General features: G+C 60.5%; 1 protein-coding gene and 1 pseudogene across 1 annotated transcript; both read left to right on the forward strand.

The window, feature by feature from the left end:
- Nucleotides 1-525: 525 nt before the first annotated feature.
- Nucleotides 526-6,898, forward strand: LOC130853342 (uncharacterized; annotated as a pseudogene).
- Nucleotides 6,899-9,497: 2,599 nt separating this feature from the next.
- Nucleotides 9,498-12,993, forward strand: SPRN (shadow of prion protein). Its single transcript, XM_057735779.1, has 2 exons — nucleotides 9,498-9,560; nucleotides 10,351-12,993. The coding sequence occupies exon 2, from the start codon at nucleotides 10,367-10,369 to the stop codon at nucleotides 10,799-10,801; it is 435 nt and encodes a 144-aa protein (XP_057591762.1). The 5' UTR covers nucleotides 9,498-9,560; nucleotides 10,351-10,366; the 3' UTR covers nucleotides 10,802-12,993.
- The last annotated feature ends 536 nt before the right edge of the window (nucleotides 12,994-13,529 follow it).

Raw genomic sequence — 13,529 nt, forward strand, 5'->3', positions numbered from 1 at the left:
CCCCTTTGGACCTCAGGGACGGCCCCTGAGGCTGGGAGACGGTCTCAGGATGGGTGTCACCGGGGCCAGGGCGCCTGGAAGGCAGGTAATAGGCCAGGCTCTACTTGTCCCCGGGGGAAGGCGGGAAGCGCCCCCCTTCCATGTTCCCTCCTCACATTCCCTCCGCGGACCCTGCAAGTTGCTCTGAGAGTCCCGCGGGCGTGAGAATTTGCAGTTAGATCCTCCAGAAGACGGGGCGCGAGGCCAGGCCACTCATGAGCCCCATAAAAGCCCCCTGGGCCGCGAGGCAGCAGCACCCAGCGAGCTGCGGCACTTCCCGCAGACCCTGGCCGTAGACCCGCTGAGACAGGAGGAGCGCCTTCTGCAGGGGGAGGAGGGGCTGGGAGGCTGGCTGGCGGTGACCTTGGTCTTGAGGCAAAGGGCCCGGGAGGGTGAGGAGGGCAGCACCTGCCGGGTGCCCCCAACACCTGCCGCCAAGCTGCGCAGCGCAGACAGTGGGGCCGGGGCTCGGAGCTCCCAGCCCTGATGCCCTGGCTCCACGCCGGTCACCCACCCAGGTTCTGCAGACCCTCCGCCGGCCCAGCCGCCTCCGCCGCATCGCTGACGGGCCTCCCGTCGCCACGGACTCGGGCACAGTCTTCGGGGCCCTCCGCGCCCCGCCCGAGCCCTCCCGCAGCCGCTCCCCGCGGGGCTGAGCACCGGGCGCCTCGGCGGGGGTCTCCGAGCCCCTCCCAGCGGCTCAGCCCCGGCGCGGGGAGGGTACGTGTAGGAGGAACCAGCCGACGGTCTCCCACGAATTACAAGTGCCCGCGGGAACCTCCGTCCGCCTCCAGCGCGCCGGGTCCTGCCTGTCGGGGTCCGGGAGGAGCGGAGGCCCAGGAGCCCCGCGCCCGCCTGCGGGGAGCCCTGCCCGGCTCCGCCCCAGCCCGCCGCCTCCCTGCCGCCCGCCCATCCTTCGGACACACAACTCCTGGGTGTCCTGGCACGAAAGTCCCAACCTGCGCGGCCCCTGAAAGCCTCTGAGTGGACCGCTTCCACTGTCTCCCAAAGGCCACTTGGATGCTCAGAAAACACGGGATAAAGACCTCAGGCCAGCTCAAGGCGGGCCCACGTGCGGACACCAAAGGTGGGGATGAAGCCTCCCATCCCCAGCCCTGCGAACTCCTGGCCCAGGTTTTGCTCACCCGGGAGATCCGACTGGCAATCTGATGGAAGTGGTGTCCTTCCTGAGGCCGAGGGGTCCTGGCCGGACAGCAGCATGGGGCCGCAGGCCTGGGGGCCCACATGGAGGAGGCAGGGACGTGCCCAGACACAACACAGCCTAAGAGGGCACACCAGGCAGGCGGAATGGGTCTTCTCTCCTGCTGTGTGTACACGTGCACCTGTGCGTGTGCCTGGATGTGCGCGTGTGCATGTACCTGGATGTGTGTGCAGGAGTGTACCTGCGTGTACATGCATCTGGGGAGGTGGGGTCCGTGCACCTGGGTGTGTCTCCCACAGCTGGCTGTGTACTGGACGGGGAACAGTACGCACCTGAGAGTGTCCACAGGAGCGTGGAGGTGAGCGATGTATCTGCACACATGGCTGTGCAGGTGCGGAGGCCCCCTTGCCAGGTGTTCGCTCGGGGTGAGGCGTGCGCTGGGCTGAGGGGGGGTCGGTGCTGCAGCAGCTTTGAGAAGGGGTCACAGCACCCCCACCCAGCTCTCACGACCCGGCCCCCCGCCCAGCACACATCACACCTGCATCTCTCTGCCGTTCCAGGCTGCTCAGAAGTGACCTCCCTGCCCGGAAGGGCTGTGAGCAACTCCACCGAGACCTCGGTGACAGAGTTCATCCTGCTGGGCTTCCCGGAGCTGTGCCACCTGCAGGGGCTGCTGTTCACATCATTCCTCACCACCTATGCGGTGACCGTGCTGGAGAACCTGGTCATCGTGGTGACCTCAGAGCCAGCCGTCCACTGCACACACCCTTGTACTTCTTCCTGGCCAGTCTGTCGGTGCTGGAGGCCCTCTACACCTCGGTCACCATCCCCGAGCTGCTGGCTGGCCTCCGGACCTTGGAGAGGACCACCTCCTTCTTGGGCTGCCTCACCCATCTATTCCTCTTCTTCTCCCCTGGCTCCTCTGAGTGCTTCCTGCTGGCCACCATGGCCTGTGACCGCTACCTGGCTATCTGCCGCCCACTGCACTACCCGGCCATCATGGACTCAAGGCTCTGCCTGTGCCTGGCCCTCAGCGCCTGGCTGGGTGGCTTCCTGGCCTCCTTTGTGTCCACGGCTCTCCTCTCCCACCTCAGGTTCTGCAGCCTCAACGTCCTCAATCACTTCTTCTGTAACAGCTCACCCCTGCTGCAGCTGCCCTGCTCCGCCACCGCCGCCACCAAAGTGCTGGACTCCGAGGTAGCCCTGGCTGTGCTCCAACCTCCCTGCTGGTGACTGTGGTCTCCTACGCCCACATTGTGGCCACCGTGCTGAGCATCCCAGGAGGGGCCGGCCACCAGAAGGCCCTCTCCACCTGTGCTTCCCACCTGGTGGTGGTGGCCATCTTCTACACCACCACCATCTCCATGGACGCCCGGCCTCACGCCGTCAGCTCCTTCAACCTCAACAAGCTGGTGTCCGTGGTCTACTCCGTTCTGACCCCACTGCTCAACCCCGTCATCTACGGCCTGCGGAACCACGACATCAGGGAGGCCCTGGCCAAATTCCGCCGGGCCCCGGCCCCATCTAGCACCAGCCGCAGGAGCAGGATCTTCAAATCCGTCCCCCATCATCTGCTCACAGCCACCAGCCCACACCAGGCAGGCCACGGCTCTCTCCCACCAGCGCAGCCAGCAAGCTCCTTTCTTCCCCACTCACCCTGAGACCGGAGCACAGTGGGAGTCGCCGAAACGCCAAAGGCTCCAGCTGCCCCTCCCAGGGAGCTTCAGCACCCGAGCAGGGGACAGCTCCTCAGCCCAGGACAGCTGGCAGGAAGCCCCCCACCCACCGGCGTCACTCCCCTGACCACCTGGGACCTGGTCAGTCTCTGTCGTGGCCAACCCCTCTGCCCGACCCTCCTGGGCCCCTTGTGCCCCATCCCAGAGCCCATCTGGGTGGCCTCCTTTGCCTGAGGCCCCAGCTCCTCACAGTGAGCCCTGCAACCAACCTCAGCCGGCCAGACAGTGGACTAAGGGTCCCAGCAAGTCCAGGCAGCACCAGTGACAACTGCCACCTTTCCTCAGAAACAAGAGTGTCCTTTTATTTAAAACTTGATGGGTCTAGTGAATAGGTGGGATTCTCTACCTGGTCGGTCTGCCTTTTTTCTTTAATAAATTTATTTATTTATCTACTTACTTTCTTATTTATTGGCTGCGTTGGGTCTTCGTTGCTGCACGCAGGCTTTCTCTAGCTGCAGCAAGGGGGGCTACTCGTCATTGCAGTGCGCGGGCTTCTCATTGCACTGACTTCACTTGTTGCGGAGTTTGGGCTCTAGACACGTGGGCTTCAGTAGTTGTGGCTTACGGGCTCTAGGGCACAGGCTCAGTAGTTGTGGTACATGGGCTTAGTTGCTCCATGGCATGTGGGATCTTCCCAGACCAGGGCTCAAACCTGTGTCCCCTGCATTGGCAGGCGGATTGTTAACCACTGTGCCACCAGCGAAGCCTGTCTGCCTTCTTTCTCCTCTGGCACTTGGGGCAGAAACTGGGTTAGTCCAGCAGTGCCCTTCTTACTGACTTTGTCTTGATCTCACTGTTTTCCACACTCCACTCCATTCCCTTCATCACAGCACCAGTGCCCTGGTGGTCGGAGTGACTCCTTGGGGGAACACACATACTCTGTCGACAGGTGTGTCACGTTGCTTAGCGTGTGTTTTAAACCCATGAAAATGATTTCGTTGTAAATCTCTTTCCTACTATTTTGCTTTCTATATTTTGAGGTGCATGAAATGTTTTATCATCTTAGTGACTGTACCCTTTTATCATGAAGAAGTGTTACGTTTTGTCTCCAGTAATGCTTTTTGCTTAATCTTTAAGGCTTCGTCTTCTTGATCTGTCACTCACATAGCTACATCAGCTTCCTTTTCACTCTCCGAATGGTATTTATGTTCATCTGCCCCAGTTATGAATCTATTGGCTCTGAGCCTCTAACCACCCTCCCATCGTCAGCGCGGCAGAGCCAGACCTGGAACCCTGCTGCTGCATTTCTGCTCTGCCGGCGCCCCCTGTCTCTGTTGAGAAGTCATCTGTGGGTCTTGTTTTCAGGGAACTAGGTTTGCCCCGCTCCTGGAAGCTTTCAGGTCTTCTTGTGTTTGGTGTCCAGCGTGTACTTTTTTTTTTTTTTGTAGTTCTCATGCTTGGAGTTTGTCACGCTTCTAGAATTCAAGACTTGCTTTCTCTCATCAGTTTCTGAGAATTAGCAGCCATTACCTCCTTAAACACTGCATCTGCCACCTTCTTCCTTCCTCTCCTTTTCCTTTCAAAAATGCATGTATGTTAAACCTCCGGTAGGCTGCCCCCTGCCTCCCCGCAGGCTGTTCTACATGCTCTGCCTTTTTATCCTCTGGTCGTCCGATCTTCCAGGTTGCTAATTTTTTCTATCTAATCTGTTTTCTAATGTATTTTTTTAGTTGTAGTATTTCCACCTGGCTCCTCTCATGGTTTTCCCATTCTCTATCAAATTCTCAACCTTGTTCAATTCCTGTGCACATGGACAAGCTCCTACCTGGTCTGTCAGTGATGCCCTTCTTCTCTCGCACTGGTCTCTCTCTCTGTTCCACCAAGACTGGATTGTTTTATCACCACAGCTTCTGCAACATCTTAACATCTGGCACAGGGAATCCCTCTTCTTTGATCTGCATTTTCAAAATTAACTGTATTGTCCTTTATTTTTCTACATGGAATTTAGAAACCCTTGGGTTCTATATTAGTTTGCTTGGGCTACCATAACAAAGTACCACAGACTGGACGGCTTATACACCAGAAATTCATTTTCTCACAACTGGGGAGGCTGGAAGTCTGAGATAAGGTGTCACCGGGCTTGGTTTCACGGCGGCCACTGAACCTGGCTTCTAATCAGCCGTCTCCCCCCTGAGCCCTCACGTGGTCGTCCCTGGGTGCACGTCTGTGACCTGATCTCTTCTTATAAGGACACCAGTCATATTGGGTCAGGACCACCCCGATGACCTCATTTTACCTTAATCACCTCTGTAAAGGCCCATCTCCAAATACAGTCACATTCTCAGGTGCTGGGGATGGGACTTCTACATCTGAATGGTGGGGATACAATTCAGCCAATAACAGGTTCCTTTAAAAACTGCGCTGAGACCCTTACTGGAAATTCACGGGTTTATGGGTTAACTGTGGCGAAGGGTCCCTCGCGGAACCAGATGGTGCCGTCCTTGTTCCTGCCCCCATTTATGCAGGTCTTCTTTCGTGTTCCTCAATGACTGGTTTTTTGTTGTTGTTGTTGGGTTGTTTTTGGCCATAGAGATCCTTTGCATGGTGGGAGGTTATTTATGGAGTTGGTTGTTACTGTGAATGATATTTTATCTTATTATTTTTTTTAGAGAACCACTGTTAATCTTTTTTTTGGCTGCGCCCTGTGGCTTGCAGGATCTTAGTTCCCCAATCAGGGATGGAACCCAGGCCCTCAGCAGTGAAAGCGTGGAGTCCTGACCGCTGGACTGCCAGGGAGTTCCCTATTTTATATTTTCTAGCTATTTCTTGTTCTGGTAGGGACATTCTATTTTATGAACCCTAAGACACACACGTGGCTGCAGTCACAGGCTCTCCAGGTAGCAATCGCTTGAACCAACAGGCCCAAGCGGTCAGGCCGTGGGAGTGTGGGGCCAGTGGGGCAGCCCGCTGAGCGCCCAGGACCCAGGACGCCCCTCCCCGCCTTCCAGCCACCCACTAGCCTGGGCGTCCAGCCTGCAGCCTTCAGACGGCCACGCCCAGCGCCGAGTCCGCAATCCAGGCCGGAGGAAGGGGAGGGAGAGCCCGTGCAGGCTCAGCCCAGCCCCTCTTTTGAGGAGCAGAGCCCCCGGGCACCTCAGGGCACACCTGCTGCAGGCTTCGTGGGCCCTGTCTCGTCGTACAGAAGGCTCCCCAGCGGCAGGGGGTGGTGAGCAGTCGGCCTGCAGAGCCGGTGGCTTCTCCGTGCTCGGCTGTCTCCTGGTCTCAGGCCTGACTTTACTCTGATCAACAGAAGTGGTGAGGGTAGGGAGCTTTTCTTGCTCGTATCTTTTAAGGGAACATATTTAAAGGCTCTCCATTAAGTATGATATCTGCTGAGTTTTTTTTTTTTAAATATAGCCCTAAATCAAATCAAAAACTCCATTTCTATGACTAGTTTTTTGGGCATTTTCTTCCCCACAAATGAGTGTTGATGGAAATCAAATGCTTTGACAAGGGCAGTCATATCACAATATGTAAATGTATCAAAGCAACATGCTGGACACCTTAAATTTACAAAATGTTACATGTCAAATATATCTTAGTTAAAAACAAAACTAAAACACAGCATTTAAAAATTAAGAAATGGCTGTGTTTTGCTCAGACCCGCGGCGCGTCCTCGTCCTGCCTGGAAGCTCCGTGGCGGCCAGAAGTGGCCTGAAAACCGAAGGAGAAGGCACACACTGGCACAGCCGGGAGGCCGCGCTTCTCCCGCAAAGGGAATCGTGTTTAGAAACGTAGGGCTGAAGCCAGGCAGCCGAACTCCGCCATCAGGAAGCGTCAGGGCTCAGCCAACGAAGAAGAGCGGAAGCCCACAGCCTTGTGCCCGTGGCGGTTGCCCAGTTTCCTGAGGAAGTTGCTGGATTTGGTCGCAAAGCTCATGCTGCTGCAGACGCTCCTGGGGTCGGCTCGAAGGTCATCAGAGCAGCCAGTGACTCTCGAAGGTCATCAGAGCAGCCAGTGACTCTCGAAGGTCATCAGAGCAGCCAGTGACTCTCAAAGGTCATCAGAGCAGCCAGTGACTCTCGAAGGTCATCAGAGCAGCCAGTGACTCTCTGTTGACCTTAACGCGAAGGTAAGAAGAAAGGACCAAGAGCATAAGTTTTGATGTTGAAGGCATGACAGTAGCACATTTCCACTTGCAGAAAACACAAAAATTAAGAAAAATGCTTTGTCTTCTTTTTCTGAGAAAATCATGAGCGCTTTTCTCCCTTGGTGCAGCGATGAGCAGAGTATGTCCACGTACTCGTGAATGTTGAAAGCACCTGGACCTGAGAGGTGGTAGCCTGCTTTTGATGTGGCTCAGTGGCTAACACTTTATTTACATTTTTCATGCTGGTATTTAAATGTAAAACAGTCTAGATTTTTTTCTGTGCTTCCCTTACGTATGGTAACAGCAAGGCTTGGGGTCTTATCAGAGGGTTGGTTGAGCCTCACCAAGACTCCTCCTCCCCAGCGCCCATGGTTCCCCTCCTCTCTCCAAGGAGAGAACTCAGCGACTGTCCCTCAGACTCAAAGCCCAAAACTGTGCCCTCTCTCTCAGATTCGCCATCTTTTTGCTGTTCACCCAGAGAAATTGCCTTCACTTTATTACTCAGTTCTCCTGGTTGTTTTCCAGAAGCTCTTTCTTAGCCTCCACCTTTGTCACAGCAACCTGTTCTTATATAAATAGCATCTCCCCCAGTCTTTCTGAGCCTATGAATTGGAGAATTTTTTGTTTGTTTTTTAGGTTTTCTTCGAATTCCTCAAATTTCTTGAGTCTTTTATTTTACTTTATTTTTTCCATTTCTTTACCTTGGTCTTTATTGTGTTGCAGACTTTCTGTCCTCGAATGTCTGATAAACACTGGTTGCCATTCACACTTTAAAATGAAGCGGCGGGAAGGCTGCCTGGGAGCTCCCTGGGTTTGGCAGGACCCTTGAGAAGGAGGGGCAGGCACGATGCATGGGGCCGGGGGCCCTCTAAGTGCAGGCGCCGGAAAGCACTGGTCCAGAGAAGGTCCACGGTCACGGTGTCAGCTGTGGTGCTGCCTGACCCGGGAGGTCGAGGGGGCACAGGGCCCGCCTCACTTCCTCTCAGGCTCCAGGCACCGGCTCCACATGGGCGACAGCTGCAGATTCAGCCTCCCAGGGAGGCGAGCTGCCTCTCCCCGCTGCTCAGACCGCGGCGCAGGCCCTACACTGGGAAGCAGGTCCAAGTGGACAGGAAGGCACGTCACGTCCCCTCACAGGGCCGGGGGGGGCAGTCACAGTCAGACCCCGTGGGCCGAAAACAAGAGAAGACTGGCTCCCCAGGGGACACACACGGATGCTTTGACCGGAAGAGGGAAAAGACGCTGAGAGGCCTAAGGGGCAGCCGTCCTCCGCAGGCCCCACACCACCCCGGGGCTCCCAGGCTCGTCCTGATCTCATCAGAGGAGCGCCCGTGTTTCCTTGGGGTGAGCGACTCGCTGGGGCCCTTCTGTGCGTGGGAACCAGGGAGGGTCTCAGTCAGAAACAAACCCCCATTTCCACCCTGACCCTCCCGCCATCCATCACCACAGCAGCCCCATCCCTGAGGCCAGGCAGGTGGCCCTCTCCTTGGCCACTGTCCCCCGACCCTGGTGACATCTGAAACCAACAGGGCCTGAGATCACCCAGGAGGGAGTGTGGAGCAGCCGTGCTGAGCCTTCAGGGACCACCAGGGTCTGATGGAAGCGGAGAGACTGCATCACGTAACAACCCCCTGCGGTTCAGGAGGCCCCTGAGCTCACCCCCGAGACCATCGAGAGGGCCTGGGGGCCCCAGGTGGAGTGGCTGGCATGAAGGCCTGGTGTCCACGGGTGCGGGGAAGAGATTCCGGAGGACAAACCACCCTTGGAAGGCAGGACGGCACCACTTCAGAAATGGTTCTAGAGTCCAGTCTGGCTGGGACTGGGGACGCCACTGGCTTGAGCGGTTGGGTAACAGGTCACGGGGCCCCCTGGAGGACCCCCTGAGGAACTCGAACAGTGGGCACTGCAGGGTGGAGGAGGGGCCCCTCTCCCCTTCCCAGACCTGGAAGGGGACCTGCTAGGCGCGTGCTGCTCCGGGACTCGGACACCACGGGGCTCTGGAGGGCCGTCCTCTCCTCTCTGGGCACCGTGTCAGGAGCTCAGGGTCCGATGTGGCATTCTGTGGTCCCTGTGTCTCAGGAATGGAGCGGGTGGGGTGGGAGAGGTGAGCTTTGGGGCAGGCGGGGGGCGGGGGGGCGGTGATGGAGTGTGGGGAGGTTGCGGGGAGGACAGATGCGCTGGAGCCGGCGTGAGGGGCTGCGCATCGGGTGCTGAAGACACCGGGGCGGACTGTGGTATGGGGAGACTAGATGGGGAGGGGGCGTGGGAAGGAGGGCGGGGACAGCGGGGATGGGTGTGCTGGGCGGCGCGAGGGGCCGCGCCTGCGAGAGCCGGCCTTTATCTCCGCCCTTCCCGTCTCCCGGGGGATGAGCCTCCGCGTGCGCCCGCCCGCCAGCCTAGGGCGGAGGCCTCCGCGAATCCAGGCTCCGAGGCTCGGCGCCGCGCGCGGGCTCGGCCACAGCCCCCTCCCTCCTTCCCGCTCGGCCGCGGGCCCCGGAGCGACCGCCGCGGTTCCGACCGAGGCCCGTGGCTGGTAAGGCGGGGCGGCGGGACCCGGGCGCGCACCGCGGGGCTGGGGGGAGAGACGCCGCGGGAGGCCGGCAGGGCCCGGGAGGGGGTGGGGCCGCCGCCCGCTGGTCCCATCCCGGTCCCCCGCCCAGGCAGCGGGGGAGGGGTGGAGCGCGAGGCCGCATCGGGCGGGAGGGGACTCCAAGCTGGGTTCCGGCCTGCAGGGGTGGGTGGGGTCCGCGCAGTGTGACCGGCTCGCGATGCCGAACCCCGGCTCTGGCCCAGCGCAGCCCCGAAAGGGGTCTGGGAGAGCCCTGCCGAGTCTCACGGTTGGTCCTTTCTACAGACGCCGAACTGGTTCCTTGGGGGCCCTTAGTCCCTGAGACAAAGCCCCTCCCAGGGTGGTCTCTGGTCCTGCCAAGCCCTGGGGGCCCGAGTTGGTCCTTCCAGAGCAGCCCACAATATGGCGCCCCTCCCCCAGGGCAGGGCGCTCACCACCCCCATTCTTTGCCCCCACCCCATCCCTCGACGCAGAATCACCCCCAGGTGCTGAACCCGCTCGCCCCCGTGCACCCCTTCCCGGTTACTGAACCAGACCCCCACCCCTTCCCCAGCCCTGAGTCCCGAATCCTCAGGCATTATAGCCTCCCCCTCCCAGCCCACTCCAGCTCTGGGCGGGCAGGGCTCCAAGGAGCTGGGCCCCCCGTACCACCAAATGCTGAGTCCTCTGTCCCCAGGCCTTGCGCTCCCGTCCCCAGACCCTGGGCACCCTGGTCCTCACGGAAGCTGAGGTCCCTTCCTCCGTCCTCCCGCAGGCTCGGCTCCACGAACATGAACTGGACGGCCGCCGCGTGCTGGGCTCTGCTGCTAGCGGCCACCTTCCTGTGCGACAGCGGCTTGGCCAAGGGCGGCCGCGGCGGGGCTCGCGGCAGCGCCCGGGGCGGGCTGCGCGGGGGCGCGCGCGGGGCCCCGAGGGTGCGCGTGAGGCCTGCGCCCCGCTACGCCGGCTCCTCGCTGCGCGTGGCCGCGGGGGCGGCGGCGGGGGCGGCGGCCGGCCTGGCGGCGGGCTCGAGCTGGAGGCGGGCCAGGGGGCCGGGGGAGCGTGGCCTGGAGGACGACGAGGACGGAGCACACGGCGGCAACGGAACGGACCAAAGCGTCTACAGCTACCGGGCCTGGACTTCGGGCACCGGGCCCGCGGGCGACCCCCATCTCTACCTGCTGCTGGGCGGCGCCCTGGGCGCCCTGGGGCTGCTGCGGTCCTAGGCCAGACCGGGCTCGGGGTCCAGATCTGCCCCCAGCCAGCGCCCTCCCCGCAGGCCCCGCGGGCCACCCCAGAGGCCGCCAAGCGCTGAGCGCCCCTCCCCTCCATGGCCCACGGCCTCCAAGCCCAGGGACGCTGCTTGGGCACTCCCGCCAGTCCAGTCAGGAGGCCCGGAGGCACCTCCTGTTCCCCCTCCTGCCCAAGCCCCTCTGAGCCTCCCCACCTCTCACCCTACCGGGGGACCAATAGCCCATCAGCTCCAGGATGCCCTGCCTACCACCTGGAGGTTAGGGTCCTCCCCAGCCCGAAAGGCAGGTGTCCTGTGGTTCCTGCACCATCCTGGCCAGCTGCCCACCACTCTGCAGGCTGTTCAGGCCACTCCAGCTCCCCTGACCCCACCCTGGACACTTGAGAGGTGTGGACAGTGCTGACCACCAGGTAGAGGTCAGCCCGCAGGCTGGGCTGCTTCTGCCACAGCCCTGAGTACATGATGGCCTCGCCTACAGAAGCAGCCCCAATGGACCAAAGGACTTGAGGACTTGGGGGAAAAGAGGTTTCCTTCACAGTCTACTCAGCTGGCCACCTGTCCAGAAGAGGCGGCGGGGCACGTCTGTGAACTGCCGAGCCCAGGCATGGCCCTGTGGTTTTCCGATGGCTGCCAGGATGCCCTCACCCACAGGAACTGCCCAAGCCTTGCCCTTGCCATCGGGCCCAGGGGCCGTGTCCCCCTCTGGGCAGACACTCTGCGAGACCCACTGCCAGGGGCTCCCTTAGAGCCACTCTGCTCTGACTTGAAACAAGTCACTTAAGTCTTCTTGGACGTATTTTGGAAAACAGTTTAAACTTCAAGAGCTTTCCGTTTGCTCTGAGCTCCAGGTCCACGTTGCAGGATGGGAGACCCCCTGTAGGCGGGGACGGACGCTGTGGCGGGTGGTCCCTCAGAAGCTGAGGGCAACGTGGACCGAAGGAGCCGGGGCTCGAGTCAGACCCACGGCCGCATGGCCACAGGCAGGTCCCCAGAGGCAGGGCCCAGCACGCCCAGCAAGTACCGCCAGATGTGAGGGCACCTGTCCAGCAGAAGCAGCACAGGAAAAGCCGAGCTTTCTCCACACCCTGAAGGCTGTCAGAACAAGCCCAGAACAGCCTCTGAAGGAACACAAGGCAGGTCCTGACGTGGGTTTACTGCTGGCACCCAACGCCTGTGCGGAAGGTCATCCCTTCGCCTCTCAGGTGCCTTTCCCTCAAGCCGCCAGCCTGGTCCACTGGCCGTGAGCTGAGCCTGGGGCCCTGGCCTTTCGCACATCCTCTGGCTTGGACAACCTCCCGTCCCTCAGCAGGACAGCTCCGGGCCGGGCTCCCAGGTCAGGCTCTCCTGTGCTCTGCCGGAGCCTCGCCCACCCCAGAGCTACAGGGCCTTTGGACTCAGTTGGTGGACACCAGTGCCGCGATCAGCGTCTCCCAGGAGGCTGCCACCTCCACCCCCCACCCCCACCCCCACAGCTGGCGCTCAGCTCTGGTTACAGGGAGGGTCTCCAGATTATCCGCAGGGCGTGGACCAAGCATTCTCTCCAAAGACCCAGGCGCTAAGCTGCACGACGCAGCTCCGTGAGCCTCCCGTGTCCACACTGCCAGAATCCTTGGTGCAGTGCCCAGATGCCCTCCGTCCTCCCAGATCAAGCTCGATGCTCCTAAAGACCAGCAGGTTGTGGCCAAGCCCTGGCCAGGGTCTCAGAAGCAGCATGAACAGGGCTTCCTAGGTGGCGCAGTGGTTAAGAATCCGCCTGCCAATGCAGAGGTCACAGGTTCGATCCCAGCTCCACGAAGATCCCACATGCCACGGAGCAACTAAGCCCGTGTGCCCAAAAAAAAAAAGCAGCGTGACCTCAAGTCTTGAACAGGGGGGTGCACCAGGGCAGCTCCTCAGGCAACTCAGCCCTCCCTGATGGACCTGGCTGGGCTGTATCCCGCCTCAGATGCCCACCCCGACGCGGACTGCAGCTGGTCCAGACCCTCACAGGCCTCTGCAGCGTGAGCCGCCAGCACACCTGGGCGTGAGGGGAGCACCACTCATGTCAAGCTGCTCCACACACCAGCCCGACTCCAGGAGCACCTGGCACCTGGCACAGCCATGAATCCCTGAATACTCCCCACCCCTCCGGGTCAGGGTTCCAGCAGGAGGCAGGTGGCACTCAGGGTGGGCAATCGCAGGAGAACTGGTAAGTGTGCCGGGGGTGGGGCAACCACACGTGGCAGCAGGACCCAGAGGGGCACCCACAGGAAGGGGAGGTGCCCTGGCAGAAACTCCAGGACTGGCGCGCCACCACCGGACACAGAAGGGCCGCCGCTGCTGGCCAGGTGCAGCCACCCCACCCCCACTGCCCTTCCTCCTCTGCCCTTTTCCAGAATGCTGGCTGGTGGTAACGTTCCTAGACCTCTTCAGGTACGACCACAACAACGCTGGGTGCGGCCTCTGGGGAAAGTCCCGCTTCTCAGTAGCTGGAAGGTGCCCAGAGGCGGTGGGAAAGCCTGGGGTCTTTGTTGGCCACACCGGCCTGCGTGCGGCTGACCTGTGAGAAGAGCAGCCTCGGGCACCAAGGGTTCAGGCGGCCCTTGGGTTCTGCCACTTGGGACCTCTTGTCCGTGTGTGTGCACGTTTTAGTAGTGAAGTAAACACTCTGCTGCCCACGAGACTGTTCCTTAGTGCAGGACACAGGACACCAGGTCGGGGAG

Source organism: Hippopotamus amphibius, chromosome 5 (genome assembly GCF_030028045.1).
Source record: "Hippopotamus amphibius kiboko isolate mHipAmp2 chromosome 5, mHipAmp2.hap2, whole genome shotgun sequence".
NCBI lineage: Eukaryota > Metazoa > Chordata > Mammalia > Artiodactyla > Hippopotamidae > Hippopotamus > Hippopotamus amphibius.

Coding starts and splice junctions, on each gene's coding strand:
- SPRN (XM_057735779.1), top strand. CDS start 10,367: ATGAACTGGACGGCCGCCGCGTGCTGGGCTCTGCTGCTAGCGGCCACC.